The 18,760-nt window shown below is 47.0% G+C and overlaps 10 protein-coding genes and 1 non-coding gene across 11 annotated transcripts in view; 5 read left to right on the top strand and 6 right to left on the bottom strand.

Annotated features, from left to right (window-relative positions):
• Positions 1–574: 574 nt before the first annotated feature.
• On the top strand, positions 575–2,330 carry LY89DRAFT_753723 (glycoside hydrolase; the record flags this gene model as incomplete). Its single annotated transcript, XM_018221286.1, has 5 exons — positions 575–644; positions 979–1,328; positions 1,383–1,556; positions 1,613–2,183; positions 2,233–2,330. The coding sequence occupies 5 exons, from the start codon at positions 575–577 to the stop codon at positions 2,328–2,330; spliced, it is 1,263 nt and encodes a 420-aa protein (XP_018067540.1).
• Positions 2,331–2,370: 40 nt separating this feature from the next.
• On the bottom strand, positions 2,371–3,225 carry LY89DRAFT_153928 (uncharacterized protein). Its single transcript, XM_018205436.1, has 3 exons — positions 3,110–3,225; positions 2,635–3,043; positions 2,371–2,585 (listed from the first exon to the last, which is right to left on the bottom strand). The coding sequence occupies exons 1-2, from the start codon at positions 3,113–3,115 to the stop codon at positions 2,648–2,650; spliced, it is 402 nt and encodes a 133-aa protein (XP_018067539.1). The 5' UTR covers positions 3,116–3,225; the 3' UTR covers positions 2,371–2,585; positions 2,635–2,647.
• A 1,792-nt stretch (positions 3,226–5,017) lies between these two features.
• LY89DRAFT_709096 (carboxylesterase family protein-like protein) lies at positions 5,018–7,320 on the top strand (the record flags this gene model as incomplete). The annotated part of the gene is made up of 6 exons (XM_018217735.1): positions 5,018–5,037; positions 5,337–5,441; positions 5,499–5,630; positions 5,682–5,791; positions 5,842–6,479; positions 6,529–7,320. The coding sequence occupies 6 exons, from the start codon at positions 5,018–5,020 to the stop codon at positions 7,318–7,320; spliced, it is 1,797 nt and encodes a 598-aa protein (XP_018067538.1).
• Positions 7,321–7,345: 25 nt separating this feature from the next.
• LY89DRAFT_687400 (uncharacterized protein) lies at positions 7,346–8,134 on the bottom strand. The gene is made up of 5 exons (XM_018215489.1): positions 8,044–8,134; positions 7,870–7,973; positions 7,726–7,820; positions 7,606–7,662; positions 7,346–7,542 (listed from the first exon to the last, which is right to left on the bottom strand). The coding sequence occupies exons 3-5, from the start codon at positions 7,773–7,775 to the stop codon at positions 7,395–7,397; spliced, it is 255 nt and encodes an 84-aa protein (XP_018067537.1). The 5' UTR covers positions 7,776–7,820; positions 7,870–7,973; positions 8,044–8,134; the 3' UTR covers positions 7,346–7,394.
• Positions 8,135–8,592: 458 nt separating this feature from the next.
• On the bottom strand, positions 8,593–9,872 carry LY89DRAFT_153842 (PTH2-domain-containing protein). The gene is made up of 2 exons (XM_018205435.1): positions 9,166–9,872; positions 8,593–9,117 (listed from the first exon to the last, which is right to left on the bottom strand). The coding sequence occupies exons 1-2, from the start codon at positions 9,569–9,571 to the stop codon at positions 8,810–8,812; spliced, it is 714 nt and encodes a 237-aa protein (XP_018067536.1). The 5' UTR covers positions 9,572–9,872; the 3' UTR covers positions 8,593–8,809.
• A 264-nt stretch (positions 9,873–10,136) lies between these two features.
• On the bottom strand, positions 10,137–12,003 carry LY89DRAFT_784938 (BING4CT-domain-containing protein). The gene is made up of 3 exons (XM_018222837.1): positions 11,774–12,003; positions 11,190–11,713; positions 10,137–11,143 (listed from the first exon to the last, which is right to left on the bottom strand). Exons 1-3 carry the CDS (start codon positions 11,943–11,945, stop codon positions 10,175–10,177), a joined length of 1,665 nt encoding a protein of 554 aa, XP_018067535.1. The 5' UTR covers positions 11,946–12,003; the 3' UTR covers positions 10,137–10,174.
• A 127-nt stretch (positions 12,004–12,130) lies between these two features.
• On the top strand, positions 12,131–14,774 carry LY89DRAFT_784937 (DUF663-domain-containing protein). The gene is made up of 2 exons (XM_018222836.1): positions 12,131–12,324; positions 12,372–14,774. The coding sequence occupies exons 1-2, from the start codon at positions 12,216–12,218 to the stop codon at positions 14,732–14,734; spliced, it is 2,472 nt and encodes an 823-aa protein (XP_018067534.1). The 5' UTR covers positions 12,131–12,215; the 3' UTR covers positions 14,735–14,774.
• A 1,009-nt stretch (positions 14,775–15,783) lies between these two features.
• LY89DRAFT_t55 lies at positions 15,784–15,865 on the bottom strand. The gene has a single exon. It is a non-coding gene; the product is annotated as a tRNA-Asp (tRNA).
• Positions 15,866–16,601: 736 nt separating this feature from the next.
• Positions 16,602–17,618, top strand: LY89DRAFT_737161 (uncharacterized protein; the record flags this gene model as incomplete). The annotated part of the gene is made up of 5 exons (XM_018220223.1): positions 16,602–16,735; positions 16,790–17,000; positions 17,050–17,301; positions 17,353–17,459; positions 17,519–17,618. The coding sequence occupies 5 exons, from the start codon at positions 16,602–16,604 to the stop codon at positions 17,616–17,618; spliced, it is 804 nt and encodes a 267-aa protein (XP_018067533.1).
• Positions 17,619–17,641: 23 nt separating this feature from the next.
• LY89DRAFT_737160 (uncharacterized protein) lies at positions 17,642–18,202 on the top strand (the record flags this gene model as incomplete). Its single annotated transcript, XM_018220222.1, has 2 exons — positions 17,642–17,873; positions 17,919–18,202. The coding sequence occupies 2 exons, from the start codon at positions 17,642–17,644 to the stop codon at positions 18,200–18,202; spliced, it is 516 nt and encodes a 171-aa protein (XP_018067532.1).
• A 132-nt stretch (positions 18,203–18,334) lies between these two features.
• LY89DRAFT_153773 (uncharacterized protein) overlaps positions 18,335–18,760 on the bottom strand; it is a 3,972-nt gene continuing 3,546 nt past the window's right edge. Inside the window, exon 3 of the mRNA XM_018205434.1 lies at positions 18,335–18,756. Coding sequence (XP_018067531.1) covers positions 18,468–18,756 — 289 coding nt within the window. The 3' untranslated portion in view covers positions 18,335–18,467. The remainder of the gene's footprint in view (positions 18,757–18,760) is intronic.

Below are 18,760 nucleotides of genomic sequence, written 5' to 3'. Positions count from 1 at the left end.
TCATGGCAGTTGTAGTCAATTTGCGGTACACCTATCAGATTCGAGAGCCAGAGGCACCTTATTGTGGCAGTAGCGTCAATTATAGAATTGTGTAATAGATACTCAGGGTATTTTAAAATACTTCCTCAGCTTTAATGAACAAGGTTTTCTTTCAAAACGCAGTATACTTCACTTCATTATGTTGTCTACGTGCAAAATCTTACCCTAAAATTAGGTTTGCATGCATACTAGCCCTCACCTGCGTGAACTGGTCAAAAGTCGTGCATCCTGCTAGAGGCTTGCGAAAAGAAAGAAAGACACTTCAGAATGGATGCGGAAGACTGAAGCACGCTCCCGATACAGAGAGCTTGTAAGAGCTTTTCGTATAACTCCACGCACTTCTCATTGAACAACACTTCACGCTTGTTGGCAATGATGGAATCAAAAGCAATCAAAAGCTCTTCTTCAATGATTATAATGGAGATGACAAATGCCAATGTCTTTCATCGCATGTGCTTGCGGCATTGCAGTTGGAAGGTTGCATCACCAACCTCCAGCCATCATCAAGTTGAACAAATTTCGTATTTACGGTAGGATGAGAATGCTTGCCATCATTGTGCAGGTTTCTAAGCTCGATCTGCCGAGACCATCTCGCTTGGCAGGTGGTGGGACGAATGAGAACATCAGCTGGCCCATTGCGCACATGAACAACCGAAAGGAACAGGAACAGGATAGGGATGGCGAGCCCATTCAAACTGCCACCTTCCTCATTTGATTGGCAACCATGCATTTGATGCTCTGGGTATGGTATCTTCGGACCTTTTGAGAATATAACGATGATCACATACCAAATATAATAGAAATATTCCCCAACCATCGATTTCTTTGGAATATCTGTCGATAATTCCGCCGGCAAGATGGTGAGCACCAAGCTTCTCATAAGTATCCTATGCAGGTTCTCTGTCACTTATTGCGTGTCAATTATTACTGAGAAGCGAGCTCTGCAGCCTCTGCCACTCTCGAGCCAAGACAGATGGATTGTCGATGCGAGTGGCAACAACGTGCCATATGTAGGAGTCAATTGGCCAGGAGCGGCAGACACTATGTTTCCAGAAGGACTTCAGTACGAGTCTATCAGCAATATTGTAGGAAAGATATCTCAGACTGGATTCAATGCTGTGCGCCTGACATTTGCGATCGAGATGGTTGATGATATTCTTGATAACGGAGGCGATGTGACACTAAGTAATACGTTGACACTTGCATTGGGTCAGGAAAATGGGACAGTGGTGTTGAGCGAAATACTTGCAAATAATCCACAATTTTCTGCAAACACTACAAGATTACAAGTATGAGCTTTTCCTCCTGGGATACCTAGCTTGGGAATCTAACTTTGAGTGCAGGTCTTTGATGCAGTAGCGGAAGAGCTTGCCGCACAGAGTATCTATCTTCACTTGGACAATCATGTCTCGAAGGCAATGTGGTGTTGCGCTCTGAATGATGGCAATTCGTGGTTCGGGGACACTTACTTTAACACCACAAAGTGGATCCGAGGCCTCTCTTACATGGCGACACATGTCAGTGCCTGATTCATGCCCACCTTGATTCTGATCTATGCTAAACACTATCTCAGGGCAAAGGCAATTGGCCAACATTCAGCAGCATTGGCCTCCGAAACGAGCTTCGCTTATCGACTACTCTGGCACCAACACTTGAACCATACACATGGAGTACCTGGAAGACTTACATGACAGCCGCTGCTACAGCAGTAAACACAGCCAACCCAGATCTCTTAATCTTCTTCTCCGGATTAGACTCAGACTTCAACATTGAGCCAGCTGTAGGAGGTTCGACACTAGCCGATCCCCTCTTCTCGTTCACAGTCGCATCCTATCCTTGGGCCAACAAGTTTGTTCTCGAGATACACGAATACGACGAGGGAATATCATCAGTATGTTCGATCTATGAAGGGATACTCCTGACATTTGGATTTGATGCCACGACAAAGACTAATGGGAACCGGGCGCCACTTGTGGTTACTGAATGGGGACACGATGAGACTGATGCAAGTGGAGCATACAATAGTGCTTATTCTACATGTCTTACTCAATTCATGGTTCAAAGGCAGTTGGGTTGGATGATCTGGGTACTTGCCGGGAGTTATTATATTAGATCTGGAACGCAGGACTCGGACGAGAGCTATGGTAAGCTACACTGTTTCGTTGTAGAACTCAGTATGCTGACGAAATATAGGTCTTCTAGACCATACTTGGAGCGGCTATCGTGGCAATGCGTCGCTTGTGGCGTTGGAGCAAGTGATTCAACAAACTTATGCAGCTTATGGTCAATAGCCGGACACAGTAATTGTGCTCATAAATGACATTGATAAGTTGATATATGTCTTCAAATTTGCATTTATTGTTGTAATAGGAGGAGTGCATAAGAGTAGAAGCCACTAGTTCTCCAAGACACCAGCTTACTTTAATTCCTTCGTCACTGCCTCCTACCCTCATTCCTTCTTTGATCTTGCCTACTCTTTCTAGCTTCTGAGCTCCTCTCTCCTTCTTTCTGCTTCCTTTCTTCTTCTTCGCGAGCTGTTCGTTGCTCTGGAAAATATGTCAATTATCGTCCAATTGGCGGAAAGAAGAAGACTACAGGGACAAAATGTTCATTCAAGCTTACCCGGCGTCTCGTGTTCTTGAGCTGTTACCAAAGGACAAAGATTTTCCCAGTTGATAACCACCAAATCATATTTCCGGATAATATCATCTCCGAAAATGATATCAATATCATTGTTGGGCAGCATCTCAAATTCATGATCTCGCATTAAGAGTCCATTTGACATTCTCCACGACAGCTGTGCTGTTCCTTGCGATCTGACGAGCGTACCATCGCCGAGCTTGGTGATTTTCCCTCTTCGCGAGGTATTCTTACTGTAACCTAGCTCATACAGACGGCGGCGAGATATCCAGGAGCTGTCAGCTAGAGTATCCACAACTGCAATGCAGTCCTGCTCGAGCCCTGCAGAGTCCAAAACTTTAATCGGCTTCTCACGGTTATAACTCTGAAACTTGGGTTAGCTAAAAGATAGATCAATCTGTATGGATATAAAAGAGATGAACAAGCTTACAGTCATGCCGACAAGCTCCGATTGTGTGCGTTGAATTGGCACCCGGTCCTCAATCCTGAGCTTCTCGAATGCTGGGCTCACGTTGTTTGCACTGGACGGGCTTGAAATGTGTCTATTCGATGTTACGAGTGTTGCGCTAGCTGCGGTACTTTTTATTGATAACCAATCTTCCCTGGTGTAAGAACGTGGTTTGCGTTCGTCAGATTCGTGATCGAACTCGTATTCATCTAGAATGCATTCAATAACGCCCCATGACGAAGAGCATACTTATGAACTCTAACCACGGGCGATTTAACGATAGCGTGCCCATCGGGGAGATTCGCGCGTAGCATCCCACTCCCAATCACTCCACATCGTCGGATAGTAATTCGGATGCGAGTCGTACTGATCATCCTGAGCCTCGTTGTCATTGTTCGAACTAGAAGGTACAAGCGGATCTTTATAAGGCATCATATTCGTATTTAGCGGGTTATGTGGTGCAACCGTGGATCTTGCCTAGAGAGCCTTCTTTGACGTAACAGCAAGCGGTGTTAAAAGTGATGAGTGAGATAAGAGTAATTCGAAATCTCAGAACCAGGCGTTCTCCCAGTCAAGAATATTTCCTGGGATCGTTTGCATGTCGAAACTGGCCCTTATCTAAATTTGGCGAGTCCATTGGACACAGTATCGTTGCAGCGCATGCAGGGTGATACTCTTCTGCCATTGGGACTTGACGAGATACATCCTGCAGCTACACCCGACTGCTATGGTAAGGCGTCAAAAATCGTGCATCAAAAAGAGGCTATGCAGTCACGGGATGCGGTCAGAGACGAGCACTGCACTTGATTCGAAGGCGGAACCTCTCAACATTGAAGGAACAGACTTCAAAACTACATCTCCAATTACATCTTAGTATCGAGTATTTTGGACATAAAATCACAACTTTCAACATGAAAGGCTACGCAAAGCTTGCCCTACTTATGGGAGAATTTCCCGGGGTTGCAATCCTGCGTCGCTTTTCCGTTCTCAGTGTTCAAAGATGGAGCGTGTGGATATGGGGAAAAATGTTCGTCTTCACGGATCAGAGAATCAGACTTGGACAAGTGAGGATTAGAAAGCCGACCTGGCTTCCTTAAATGCTTGCTCCGCCGACGACCCATTATTCCATTGGATTTGCGAGACTCTAATACACTGGTACCACCGAACCTTCGGATATCGATTCAAAGTATGAATAGATCTCCAAGAGAAATATCTAAGAATATCACCTAACAGTAAACTAGAAAGTTGGCCACGAAGAACACTTGGCTGGGACCATTGTCTACACCGAAGCATTTGTCACAAGCATAGCAAGAGTTCTGACAACACTCTTGGCTTTCTCGCTACCAGTTGCTTCCATCATGATTCTCTACGCTATCGAGAGTTCTGCCAGACGGCTTGGTACTATTGCCGCCTTCACGATCCTCTTTGCGCTTACTTTGATTCTAACGACGAATGCCCGTATGACTGATGTGTTCACTGCCACCTCAACGGGAGTATTTATTCTGATGTCTCGCACCTACACTGACTTTCGATAGATATGCTGCTGTACAAGTAGTGTTTGTAGGCGCACCATACCAAAATAACACCACATCTTGATACCTCCATACCAAAAATTCAGACCTCAACAACAATGAATTTATGATTAATAGAGGTCAAGTTGGTTCGGTCGTGCGCGAGCTTTTCCATTTCCTTTACAAGCCAACTTCAGCTTCTCTTCTTTAGCCTTTCAAATTTTGAATCTGAATACCTAATCTTTCGCTCGAATTTCCAGCGCAGAAGCTCGTATTCATTTTATTACCACATATACTTTAAATCTCGCATAGCTCTTTAGGCACTGCACCTATAGGATGGAGGGGTCGAACACCCCGCATTTAGCCTCATGACCCCGCCATGAGCGTAGCGTCCCTTCGGTATACATAGCCCCGAACAACAAAGAAATATTTTTCCGACTTCATTTTCTTGCTGTTGTCAAAGTTCGGGCTCGCAGATGTTCATACCATGCGCGATGACGAAAATTGTTCATCCTTTTGGCCGTCTTGAAACATCTCAGTCGATTGATCTCATCGCTATGTATAAGTCACTGCTTTTTCTGCCTCTTGACACTATTCGTGTTCCCGTGCCATATTATGATTTTCAGCATGAAGCTTCTCTATGCTTCCACTTTTTGGATCGGGACCAATGTGTTGGCAAGTGCAAACATTCATCATAGACAAAGCAATGACAATACTTCCACTCAAGCCCCGGTAGTCGACCTGGGCTACGGAATATATGAAGGCTACTACAACGCCACATCTCAACTCAATATATTCAAAGGGTGAGCATCAGACATAAAATTCGTCCCAAAGGAAAGCAACTTGCTAACGTAACGCAGGATTCGCTATGCTGCCCCGCCCACTGGGACATTGAGATGGCAAAAACCACAAGCACCAGCAACAAACCGAAGCCAAACGATCTCCGCAAAAGCATACCCACCACGATGTCCGCAGAGCAACGATGCTCCGATGTATGCCTAAATCTCCTACTTGGCCCAGCAAGGCAGCTAACTCAACCCCAGGCCAGCAAACTACAATTTCACCTCCTCCGGCCTCGGCAACGAAGACTGCCTCTTCCTCAGCGTCTTCACCCCCCAACACGCAACCAACCTCCCAGTCCTCATCTGGATACGCACATCTCCCTCCCCACCCATCCCAGCTCTCAATGCTAACGCACCACAGACGGCGGCGGCTACGGCACCGGACAAGGAAACAACGACCTCTCGGAACTAATCATGACCAACTCGCACGGCTTCATCGTAGTAATAATCCAATACCGTCTCGGAGCCTTCGGATTCCTATCCTCTGCCGAAGTCTCTCATTTCGGGACCCCGAATGCTGGGTTGTTTGATATGCATTTCTCGTTTCAATGGGTGAAGAAGTATATCCACCTCTTTGGAGGCAATGCTTCGCATGTGACGATCTCGGGAGAATCCGCTGGTGCTGGCGCTGTGATGCTTCAGGCTATGGCGTATGGTGGGAAACAGGGCACGGAGCTGTTTAGTAATGCTATTGTTGCGAGTCCGTATTTGCCTACGCAGTGGGGGTATGATGATTTTGTGCCGACGCAGTCGTATTATTTGTTTGCGCAGGCTGCTGGATGTTTTGATCAGATGTTGAATACTGTCAACTCGACGATCTTTGAGTGCTTGCAAAGGAAGGATACGGTTACGTTGCAGAATGCGAGTGCGTATATATCTGCTGATGGGAAGTATGGACAGTGGGCTTTCCTCCCTGTCACGGATGGGGAGTTCATTCAGAAGAGACCTTCAGAACAACTGCTCGCTGGAGAAGTCAACGGGTTGAGGATGCTTTCAGGGGTAAGACTTCGTCTTATCCTCTTCTCGTCTTTTCTAACAAACAACCAAGAACAACGCAGACGAAGGACCCGGCTTCGTCCGCCAGACCATCACAACAGAAGCAGACTTCAACACCTACACCCAGAGCCTTTTCCCACTAATGAAGGACACTCTCCTCACCCAAGTCCAAACTACCTACGCCATCGCCCCCACCACTCCCGGACCGCTATTCAGCACCCTCGGCTCTTCCGGTCCTACAGCACTCAACCAATCCGAATTCGGCATCGGGCAACAACAACGTCTCGATAACTTATACGCAGAAACCACATTCGTGTGTCCCAGCTACTGGCTCGCGAGCGCGTACTCCCGAGCCTGGAAATACCAATATTCGGTCCCGCCGTCTGAGCACGGGGCTGATCTTGATGCTTATTATGCCATCAATAGGGAAGCGTTGGGGTATGGGACGCTTTCCCCGGGATTCAGGACAGCGGTGCAGATGATTTGGGGACGGTTCATCATGTTTGATGATCCGACTTTACCTATGGATGTAGTGAAGAGTATAACGATGACGGAAAATGGGACTACCACAGGGGATGATATTGTTGCTGCTGGGACAGGCAGCTGGCCTGTCTGGGGAAGAGGAGGAGAGGCGGGGTATAGGATGTTGAATTTGAATATGACTGGTGGGCATGAGACGAAGATTCTTTGGAGTAGTGCAGATGGTGTCAAGTTTAACGTGACGCAGTATGCGGGGCCGGGACTAACGGCCAATTTTGATGTCGTGGATGCATGGAGTTGGGAAGGTGGGAGAGGAGCAAGATGTGAGTTCTGGGCTGATATTGGGAAATGGGTTCCAGAATAGAAGAAATGGGTATTTACATTATTTCTTTTCAATCTATTGATCGGATGCGAAAATTATCATTCCATCAATTAACACTAACTCGAAGTCGAAGAAGGATTACAAGTGAAAGACCCAATCGTGTTATTCCACGGCCCGTATGTCGACAAGTCTGGATAACCTGGGAACTCAATGATCTCGTTGCAACCTTCAGGACTCCTGCAGATATCCGAACAGTTATTACTCCTACTAGCATATCAGCTTCTAACAGTTCGAGTAATAAAACCGAAGAGGAATGGAAAACAATACCTATTCATCCAACATACAACTCCAGGAACCGGCTCCAACGACGACACATTATATGCCCTGAGAAACTAGTCAGAACAGACCTCCAAAGGAATACACATGCTCGAATCTTCGCGAACATACCAAGGCGCAGTGAGTGTTGTGCAGCTATCATAAACAAGCGAAACCGTCATAGCCGTACACTCTCCTTTCCAGTTGGCTTCCGTACATAAGATAACCTTTCCACTTCATCAGCCTTCATCTCATCAGAAGATAAACTCAACATACCTCTCCAGTTTCATTCCCAGACTGCCTCTTAATAATCCCGTTCTCCTCCCCAACCAGTGCAGCAGGAGCCGCCACCGCAACCGCAATAAACAGCGTAATTAATGCTTGTTGGAACATCATCGTGGTTATTCACTAATCTCTTTCCGACTTTCGCAGAACCAGATGAGGGCTTACATTATATATAAACTTTTCTCCTCCTCGTATTCAACTCCACTTCCACCCAACCTCACGTCATACTTCGCGAGGTTGGAGATGTCGATCGGGGGGTCCCTGCATATCTGCATATCCTGCCGGCAGATTCTTCGTTCCCCATCATCCGACTGGGATCCTCATTGGTGACACGCACAAAGGAGATGGCCAATGAGAGCGCTTAGACGTCTCTATTTCAGAGAACAAAGCCGAGGTGAGACTATATGTAGGATAGATTCTGCACATTTCGTGGAACTTGATGCATGATCCTAAGGCGCATTGCAGCACACGAAGAGTCCTTTGAGATATTTCAGACATTTTGATACTTTGGATAAAGGCACATGACGAGGGTTCTTATTGGAAAATCAGCACTTGCTGTGCCTTTGAGCAAAATGTTTGCGAGAGACGACGCGAACGAGCCGCTTGATGATTTACGCTCATCTATCTCCCCTTTGAAAAGAGCGGTGAGTGTTGTCAGTAGGCCGCATTATTGAGGGACATTTGACATCTTCCAGGCGATTCCTTCGTTCGCTTCCAAACACAGCTATAGATGTCCGGCCTGAGATGGCACTTTGAGGCTGAGGAGAGCCGGTAGACAGTTTCATACAACGGTATGGTATTGGTCAATATGGACATTCCAGAAACCAGCATGCGTATTCTTCATAGTCCCCACCAAACCGCTCATACGCCAAATATGCATCGATTTGTGATCCCAAACGCCGTACATGCATAGGATGTAGGTCTGTCCAACCTACAATAACCTCAGCTGTCCAGTGACCTGGTCAATGAGACTGACAGGCCCAGGACCAATACCAAGCACAGTATGACTTCCAGCCGCAATCTGCGTCCTCCCAGCATCGGCAATGACTTCAGCAACCAGACCCAGGCTTATGGCCTGTGCTTGTAACATGTCCAGCTCATCTTCAGTTTTGACCTGCAGTGCGACCTTCATCTGACCCTCTCTCTCCCATCTTCGTAATATGGTTGACTTCGGGTCGTTCTTTAGGAAGTGCTTGTAGCAAGCCAGTGTCGCGTGGCCGCATTGAGCACCAATTTTGCCTATGACAGTCAACTCAATTCTCGGAGTCATTAACAGAAATTACCAACCTTTGGTCATACCCAAGTCCGTCCTCACAATAAGCACCATCTTACATGGCTCCCCCGAATCCACCACCGCAGTCTCCTGCGAAGGCTTTACGACAAGCTGATTGTTCTCCTTTCCCTTCTTCGTCGCGGCAGCAGTAGCTCTCAACCCATCTCTCTTATCAGCCTCAAACCCATTGGCCCAATTGGGCGCATGGTCCAATATGCTCTCATCGATATCCTCTTCCTCGCTCTCTTCCTCGTCATCATAATTCGAGACTCCGCGGGCCGTGACTGCTTTCGACATGAATGGTATTGGTATGAACCCCAAAGAGGACGCAATGCCAATCATGTATCCGCTCACCGCAGCAATGATCGCTGTTCCGATCAGCATCGCCATTGGCGTAGGTGGTGCTCGAATGTCCGCCATAATGTCCTGTTTTCAATTGTCCTTAGGAATTGCCGGAGATTGGTGAAGGAGAAGACGCGATCAAGTCGCGAAATCATCAGAGTGGAAAATTCAGGGGACCGAGCCACCGAGCCCTGTACGTCACCGCGGTGCCTGAGCTTGAAAATAAGGCGTCGAGATCCCGCAGACTGAGGCGCCAATCAGATTTTCTGGGGCTTTGACAGCGCTTGGATTCCGCGAGTGTGCCTGGTGTTCAGGGCATACAAATTGCGAAATGCAACAAACTGCGATAAGAATGGGGTACGATGACAAGGACCTTTTGGTGTTTGTCGTTGCTTGATGAAAGCCCTTCGAGACGTCTTCCGGTGATGCGGTTGGAAGCTTCTGATTCTAAGTAGAAATCTTACAGCAATGCGAGGAAAGAGCCAGTCACAAAATTTTGGCTCATGAGAAGGTCACACCGAATTGAATCACTGCCTACTTTGAAGATGGCCTCAGGCGGAATATGAGGCCAGAAGATTACAGTGAAGCATTTAGTGGCCGAAGCGATCCAGCATGGAGATATGTGTACCTATTGTTGCGAATTGGGTATCAAGCTACATTACCTAGGTATGGTTCTCAAACTCACTTCCTAGCGAACCGACTAAGAGCAGGACCAAGCTCTTGTTCCGACTCCTTCAAGCGTTCCTGCTTCCTTTCCTGTTGACTCTTCCGCAACTCCTCAATCCTCAGTCTCTTCTCATCAATGATGTTCTTGGAGCCCTTCTTTCTGAGATACTTCCTCAGAGAGCTGTTCTTGCCTCTGCCACGATTCTTGATATCCGCAATTGGATCCACTGGTTTCTTGTCCAGATCTTTCTCCGCCTTTCGCTGTTCCTCCGACCTCAAATCCAGGTTGCCGATATAGTCAGGATTGAGAGAGATCATCTCTGGTTGAAGCTTATTCAATAGTGTCCGGACCTCAGTCTCCTGTCGCTGCTTGGTAGTCTCGTAGGGGTTGACTTCCTGAGCATCAAAGTTGGGTTCTCCAGCTCCTGGTACGATGATGGACGAGAATCCAGCATCATGCGAGACACCCAATAGATCCTCAAATGGACACCATTTGACCCTTTCTATCCGCCTACCCTCGCCTCCCCACGCCATATAGGGACTTTGAAGCTTCTCTTGCTCCAGGGATGATTTCGAGAACAGGCCTCTCCATATCGAAGTCTGAGTTCCCCATCCTACGGCAGTCAATCCTCGGTCTGATATCGCAACTGACGTCGCAGGTTGTCTTGTGAAGTAGCTGTTCACTTCCTTGAACATTCTGATGTCCCATATTGACATCTTGAGATCTTGACCCGTGGAGACCATATATCTTCCTTCTCGGTCAACACCCAGTGCTCTGACAGGACCTCGATGTGCCAGTAATTTGACCAATGGTGTTGTCGAGTTGGGCGACCATAGAGTGACTGTGCCGTTCTGGTGACCCATATGAAGGACAGCATTGCGTGGATTCTGAGTAAGAGATGTAGGAGAGCCGAGCTTAGTGGGTATCTCGATGACCATTTGACCTGTAGATGTATCTTGGTACTTCAGGAATCCTGCATTACCCTGATATCGTTAGAAATAGTTAGATAGAAATATAGAGAAAACTTACCACTGTAGCTAAGAGGTAGTGATATGGGAGAAATTCCATGTTCGTGACTTCGATGTGTTTCTTCAAACAATGTATCTCCACACCTGCTCGATCGTATATGTAGACGTATTTTTTCTGTGCCACCACAAACATCTGGTTGTTATGCAGCCATCGAGCATCTCGAACAGTCTCTCCAAGCTGTAATTCGCAACCCAGCTTCCCCTCTCGCCAGTCCATTGTCGCAATGTGCCCTTTTCGGCCTGCGAGAAGCAAATCTCGTCCATTCCGAGTATAGTCACACACATAAGGTCCCAAGGTATCCAGCTTCAGCTCGAATCTCTTCTTCGCGGTCTCGATGGGGACATCTGCTTCAATCTCATCTTGTCGTACTTTGTAGGTCCGTTCCAGCTCTGTTTCTGGTTCGAGGAAACCCTCCGTATTCTCATGCAAAATCTCTGCATCCTTGGCTCGCAAAACAGCGGTTTTGTATTTGCTTTCTAGAGCTTTGAGGTTCCCGCGTAATTTCCTGTCTTTAATGCCTTTCACTGCAGGTTGTCAGCTATTGTACGAGGCACTACTTGACAAGAGTTGAGGAGCACGCTTACATGGAATCTTTCGCCCTCTGCCGTACGCCTTTTCAGCCTCTCTTCTCTGTCGAATCAGGGCAGCATCCGGTGCGGTGGTCGTCGTCAGGTCCAATCTCGCTCTTTTGATCGGCACAGCGCCATTGAAGTGTTGCTCACTGCGGCTAGGCGCATCTATAAGGTCAACATCCATGATTGCCTCTTTAATCGGTCTTTCCTAATATTCGAATTTGAAGACTGAAGCGTTGTCGTGAATTGGTAAAAGTTCAGGCGTGCTCGTCCCAAAATATCGAACTTTTTTAACGCCAAGACCGATAAGGAAGCGATAACGATAGCGCACAAGCAAAATCCAAACATTTTCACCCCACATTGCGACCCCAGCAAAGAATTCCACTTGACTTTTTTGAAATCCTTCATCGTGGCTTCGATACCTTTCAGATTCAAAGCCGGAGGCAACGGCAGTATGCCTTCTTCTACCGTGCAACACTCGCACCGGAGTACCACCAAAGCCTCTCACAAACCATTCAAGTCCAGGAAGGCGAGCAAAGGTGCTCTGAAGGAGATTTCCAAAGGTATGTCTGAAGATAGCTCCAGCATGTAATATGCTAATATACTGTAGGCAAAGTATCAGATTTGAGCCATAGAAAGACACCCCATCAGCAGATGATGTCCAAGTTCGACCGCCGAAACCAAGCCAGGCAAAAACAGCAGAACAAGCACAAGGAGCATTTACGGGAGACGAATGTGTTTGCAGGCCGAGATGGAGCGCCTAGGATTGTTGCTGTTATACCTCTTTGCGAAGATGGAGATGCAGCTGCAGCCGTCCGATCATTGGGAGGCAGTTTGGACATCGAGGCCGAGATCCCAGAAGAAGGCATCGTCAGAACGGATATCGACCGATTCAAGCAGAAAATGCAATATCTCGTTCTCAAGAGAGACTTGATAGCATGCCTAGATGCTGGTAGGGTGGCAGATTTTGTCATATTTATCATGTCGCCAGAGCAAGAGGTAGATGCACTTGGAGAGCTGATCATAAGAAGTGTCGAAAGTCAAGGACTATCAACTCTTTTGACAGTAGTTCAAGGCATGGATAAAGTAGAGCCTGCCAAAAGAAGACCCCAGGTCTTGTCATCGCTCAAGTCATACATCACACATTTCCATCCAGAGCAGGAGAAGGTTCACAACCTAGATTCGAGGCAAGAATGTGCGAATCTTATGCGATCTCTATGTACGACAACACCCAAAGGCGTCAGATGGAGAGATGAACGCAGTTGGCTGCTTGTTGACGAGGTTGAGTGGCCAGAGAATGAGGAAGGACATACCGTTCTGACAGGAGTTGTGCGGGGCAAAGGACTGAAGGCTGACAGGCTGGTCCAGGTTGCAGATTGGGGAGATTATCAAATCGAAAAGATCACGGCGGCACCATTGGCTGTCAAGAAGAGAAAGGTGGAAGAAATGGCAGTCGATGCAGGCAGTTTGGAGAACATCCTAGAGATTCCAAGCTCCGAACAAGATGATCTCGCAGACCTAGCTCCCGAAGAAGTCGTGATGGAGGATGACATCGATGCCACGATGTCTGTTGCGATGACAGACAAGAGAGGAGTATTGTTGGATGATCATCACTACTTTTCTGACGACGAAACACACCTTCCCGCTGTGCCTAAGAGATTACCAAAGGGAACGTCGGCTTACCAAGCGGCTTGGTTTTTGGGTGACAACTTCTCAGATTCAGGCTCCGATTATGAGGAGTTCGATGAGCAAGGAGATGTATCCATGGATGCACCAGCTCTACCTCAAGATGGCGTCGAAGGTTTTGCACCAAGAGAACCTACAGAAGCTGCACCTACCGAATACCCGCAGTCAGAAATGTTCCTGGATCCAAATCCTGACGATGAAGCAGAAGCAGAACAACTAGCCGCTTTTAGAAACAGAAAGGTTGATGAAGCTGCGGATGACCGAGAATTCCCGGACGAGATCGAGCTGCATCCACATGTTCTTGCAAGAGAAAGATTGGCACGATATCGAGGATTGAAGAGTTTGCGTACGAGTCACTGGGAAGAGGACGAAGACAAAGCACATGAGCCAGAAGAGTGGAGACGACTGCTTCAGGTGCCAGATTATAAATCGGCACGAAGTCAAGTCACTCGTGAAGCTCTTGTTGGAGGTGTACCAGTTGGAACTCGAGTCCACATCCATCTGCGAAATGTCCCTACCTCTGTCAGAGCTTCATACAATCCATCGTGCCCACTTAGCCTCTTCTCCCTTTTGCGCCACGAGCACAAACGTGCAGTTCTCAACTTCAACATTACTCTCAGCTCCGACTACCCTTCACCAATCAAGTCAAAAGAAGAGCTGATTATGCATTGTGGCCCACGCCGTTTTGTTATCAATCCCTTGTTCTCCCAAGGAGGCACTACGCAAAACGATGTACACAAATTCGACCGCTACTTGCATCCTGGCGCTTCAGCCACTGCCACATTTGTAGCGCCACTTACATGGGGATCAGTGCCTACACTGTTCTTCAAGCGTAGTCTACCAGCCGATGACATGGACGACGATGAAGTTTCGAATCTTCCTCTCACGCTCATCGCCACCGGCACCTCTCTCCCACCATCATCGTCCCGCGTCATCGCTAAACGAATTATTCTCACTGGTCACCCATACAAGATCCACAAGAAGCTTGTCACCATTCGGTACATGTTCTTTAATCGTGAAGATGTGGAGTGGTTCAAAGCACTGCAACTTTGGACCAAGCGAGGACGAAGCGGATTCATCAAAGAGAGTTTGGGTACTCACGGGTATTTCAAGGCTACATTTGATGGGAAGATCAATCCTCAAGATTCAGTAGGTGTTAGTTTGTACAAGCGAATGTGGCCGAGGAATGCAAGGACTTGGAACCCTGCTGTTGAGCTGGCAGGAGAGGAAACGAAGGATGAGGTTATGGATGTTGATGCTGATGCTGATGGTGGAGTTCCGGTTTAGATTACAAAATAGATGATATGGATGTCATGAATTCTCTTTGAAGCAGAAGTAAGATTCCAAGATCTCATCACCACCGTGCCCACACCAGCCATAGTCCTCGTCACAACATGGCAGACTGACTAAACCTGATCGTTTAAAAATCCCTTCCATCTCATTGCATCCTTTCTTCACTTCTCTGTGCCATCAGACTACCCGTGTGTGCCGTCCCAGTAGTTGTGTTCGATCCTAAAGTCGTCTCTCGAATCCAATCCCTCGTGTCGTCAATTTGTTTGTTTCCATTCTTCTCTTTCGGCTCCGAGGAAGTGATCGAAAGTATTTGTCGCCCAAAACTCGAGATCGCTGGAGTAACTCCCCACGTTGAAGTTACCTAAACCACCTTAATATGCAACATTGAAACACGTAAATCACCACTTACGACATATTCTAAGGCTGCATGATTTATATCTTCATCTTGGCGAGCGTGTTGCGTTGGAGGCTCGAGCGTTTCTCCCAACTGGTTGGTGGAGGGTCGGCTTTATGTTTTGGGGAGTCCTCGAGATGTTGGAGCATGGAAATCTCGCTCTTGAAGGCCCTTGAGCATGTGCAGATGATTGGACTCATATTTTTGCGGTGGATAGATGGCAGACAATACACAGCACATCTCAAGAGGTTTTATGTGACCTACTGTTATGGTAAAGCTACGAGGCAAACGAGAGTCAAACGCTGAGTCATCAAGAGAACAAGGTCTTGAGGCGAGTCTGACTGCATTGTGATTTGATTATTGGTCAAACAGAGCGATAGGCATATCTAGGAAGGCAGAGCACATGAGTCGAGGGTCACCGCAACCCGTGGAATCCAAACAAACTTTGCAGATACAACGGAGCAAACCGATGTCTCCTATCTCGGTAATTCCACCAAGCAAACCTCGAATACCAGAAGGGAGGAAAGAATGAATACGGAATGGAAAACTCCAGTGGGCTCAAAAAGGATTTCGAAATGTGATTAAAAAATATCAAAAAAGTATGAGGTGTCCGAGATAAACTCGGGGACATGAACTCAAGAGCGCTTTACTCTCTGACGGGGAGTCGAACCCCGATCTCCCGCGCATTGTCATATGACAAGCGGAAATCATGACCGTTAGACCATCAAAGATTTTTGGGTGGTGGTGCCAAATTTTTGCACAATTTGTTATATGATGAGGACTAAATCTTTATCTTCCTCATTATGTCATCATGCCCAACGATACTTCACATTCTGTATTCTTTTTCACTTTTTTCAACTTCAACATATCACGATTTGGGTTCTTCGACTGTTCGTATGATCAAAATTTCCACTTGTGGGCTGACCCCTTGCCGCTGGGTTGTCGCGCCAATCCAACTGTCCGTGTGGCCTCAAGCGAGATGCCTGGAAACCGTAAAACCATTTCTCGTTCCCTCGTGCTTTTCTGTAATTCGCGCCTCGAAGCAACGTCTGTGATCACGATCATTTTGCACGCTTTCGTTTTGCTCCGTCCACAAATCAATTGTTGCGAATTCTTATCCGCACCTGAAGTTTCGAAGGGCGAAATAGTAGCGGGGATCGTTTGTTGTGCTTATACCGTTTCTCGACTTTCGTCATGATATTTACAGATACTCAAGCTATCAAGATACCAAGCTATCAAGATACCAAGATATCACACTGTCAATGTTGTCAGGAAGTTTCACCGCCCAAGCCCCAACATGTCCCGTCCTCTTCGCATCATCCCTGCTGTGTGCCTGTCTTCATTTCAGCCCTTCTCACTCTTTTCAAAATCCCTTCTCATCTCCCTTCCCCTCCTCGCACCAATATCAAAGTTTTTCCAACTCTGTTCGAACTCCTTTTCATCAACCTTGGACAAAAAACCGCAGGCATGGCTACTCTTCTTGCTAAACGCGAGGCCATTAAATCCAAACGCACACAGATCAACGACTCTGCATACTTTTTGAAACGTTTTCGGGTCCCATCAAGAGCACAATATCTTGCCCAAGAGGAGAATTGGGACAGGTGAGCTACCCTCAGAGTGCACTATAATCAGATCTCATCCCCTCTCGTTCCTAGTTTTGAAAAGGAAATGGCCGAACCCAATCTCGTCCCCGATACTGATAACCTTCGACTATTTGCATGGTGGAGCGCATCAAAGAGTAAAGGAAGGCTAGCCGAGAAAGCGGATATCAAAACATTGTGCTTCAATATGGGGAGATTTCAACGCTTGTATAATGCTTGCCATAAATACCAGATACCGGACGAAGATCTCAAGGATGTTAGGGAGGTGAGGAGCTGCTACCTTGGAATCGTGCACCGAAGCTTACTAGTTGTAGTATATCAGGACGGACGTAGCAGAAGAACTCGGACTCCAAGATCAGGAAATGCCTAAAGGGTATGCCGACTGGGAGGATATCAAAATTGTCATCCGCTATATCATAGCGGAAGATGCACACGTCTATATCGATAAACGATTCCGGGCTCAAATTGTGTGCATAATACTGCTTGTGGCCGAGAATGGCGAGCGGCTTGGAGCTATTGCACGCTCGGAATCCTATCGCCAGGAAGATATAGCACTGTGTTACAAGGTAGCCACAGCAATGCCAAACAAAAGCGACTAGACTGACTTGTGCGTGGAGGACGTTGAGCTCTTTTTACGACCTGCTTCCGACGAACATCCTGGTCCTAGGATCAAGATGAGCATCACGTACGACAATCGTAAAAACGAACGTGACAAACATGAGAAGTAAGTTTCTTGCAACATACCAGGGACTTTTATTCTCATCTAATCCTTGTGAATTGCAGTTATGTGGAAACCTACTTTCAGCGGACTGACCTTGCCCATTGCACCATTCTGTGGTTCTTGGTTTTGGCTTTTTTGGATGATGCTTTCGATCGTGAATAAACTCGCCTGCGGATCTCTTCAAAATGAAGAACTCTGGAATTAGCGATATTCCTATCCGCTTCAAAAGAGACAAGCTGCCGTTGCCAATCTTTCGGAGGCTGAGTGGAGGTGCCGACCGAAAGCTATCACCCAACCTTCCGTGGGGCTGCAGCTCCGTGAACTCAGAAGCCCAAAGGATTTTTCGAGAAGTGGGTTTTGAAGGACGTTATACCTTCTATAACTTGCGCCGAACAATGGGCAATACACTTGATGACTGTAAGTCAATCACCCGCACGTGGGACTGAGCTGAACCTCCTATAGATGGCACTAGCATAACCCGGAGGAAGAGAATCATGGGGCATCATGGCAAATCGGACACAATCTTTCGAAAAGCTTACCAGTCTCGAAAGAATACCGTGGACACTGGAAATATTTTTCGCAAAGAGAAGCCACGACCGGAGAAACAAGAAGTGCTTAGTATGCATCTGCGGATGGATACAGATGTACTCGAAGCTCCAAAAAGTCTCTTGAAGCAGATTTTGGAACACGACGCAGAAATCAAGGAAATGTGCAACACAAGAAATTTAAGGTTAAGCGATACCTAGGGCCATTGTATTATGTCACAGCATCCGTGCTCGGACTCTTTGGATAACTTTAAATTGACTACTCTTTGAATTACGTTGGTTAAAGGGAAAGCGTCTTGATTATATTATTAGAAGAGAAACGAAGCTTCTAGAATATTCTAGCCTAAATAATCTAGTTATGCTTAGAAATTAGTTATAGCACAGGTATAGTATATAAACATCACCTCCCCCAAGCCCCTCTTTATCAAAGTTAGAAAAATATATATAATATAATTCGAAGGCTACTCTATGAAAACAGCTTTTCAAGCCCGTAAAAATCTTCGGGATCAGGTGCTCCATGTGTTACTAAGAGCCGTACTACCCCTTCATGCCCACCAAGTGCCGCTAATTGTAAGGCAGTCCAGCCACTTTTGTTCTCTATGCTAACATTAGCGTCCGTGGCGAGTAGCAGCATAACGACGGCCTCGTGGCCGTTCCTAGCAGCCCACGATAGCGGCGTCTGGCCGTTCTCTATATCCTTCGTCTCGAGCTCGGCGTTTTTCTCGAGCAGCAGCTTCACCACGGCCTCGTGCCCGCTCC

This window comes from Mollisia scopiformis, assembly GCF_001500285.1.
Source record: "Mollisia scopiformis unplaced genomic scaffold LY89scaffold_19, whole genome shotgun sequence".
Lineage (NCBI taxonomy): Eukaryota > Fungi > Ascomycota > Leotiomycetes > Helotiales > Mollisiaceae > Mollisia > Mollisia scopiformis.
This window is presented reverse-complemented; position numbering and strand designations above follow the sequence as displayed.

Coding starts and splice junctions, on each gene's coding strand:
- LY89DRAFT_784937 (XM_018222836.1), top strand. CDS start 12,216: ATGCCTTCTTCTACCGTGCAACACTCGCACCGGAGTACCACCAAAGCC. Junction 12,325..12,371: donor TCTGAAGGAGATTTCCAAAG/GTATGTCTGAAG, acceptor AATATACTGTAG/GCAAAGTATCAGATTTGAGC.
- LY89DRAFT_153842 (XM_018205435.1), bottom strand. CDS start 9,571: ATGGCGGACATTCGAGCACCACCTACGCCAATGGCGATGCTGATCGGA. Junction 9,118..9,165: donor GGACTTGGGTATGACCAAAG/GTTGGTAATTTC, acceptor TGACTGTCATAG/GCAAAATTGGTGCTCAATGC.
- LY89DRAFT_784938 (XM_018222837.1), bottom strand. CDS start 11,945: ATGGATGTTGACCTTATAGATGCGCCTAGCCGCAGTGAGCAACACTTC. Junction 11,714..11,773: donor CAGAGGGCGAAAGATTCCAT/GTAAGCGTGCTC, acceptor GACAACCTGCAG/TGAAAGGCATTAAAGACAGG. Junction 11,144..11,189: donor ACTACCTCTTAGCTACAGTG/GTAAGTTTTCTC, acceptor TAACGATATCAG/GGTAATGCAGGATTCCTGAA.
- LY89DRAFT_687400 (XM_018215489.1), bottom strand. CDS start 7,775: ATGACGGTTTCGCTTGTTTATGATAGCTGCACAACACTCACTGCGCCT. Junction 7,663..7,725: donor ACAACACTCACTGCGCCTTG/GTATGTTCGCGA, acceptor CTAGTTTCTCAG/GGCATATAATGTGTCGTCGT. Junction 7,543..7,605: donor GTTGTATGTTGGATGAATAG/GTATTGTTTTCC, acceptor ATATGCTAGTAG/GAGTAATAACTGTTCGGATA.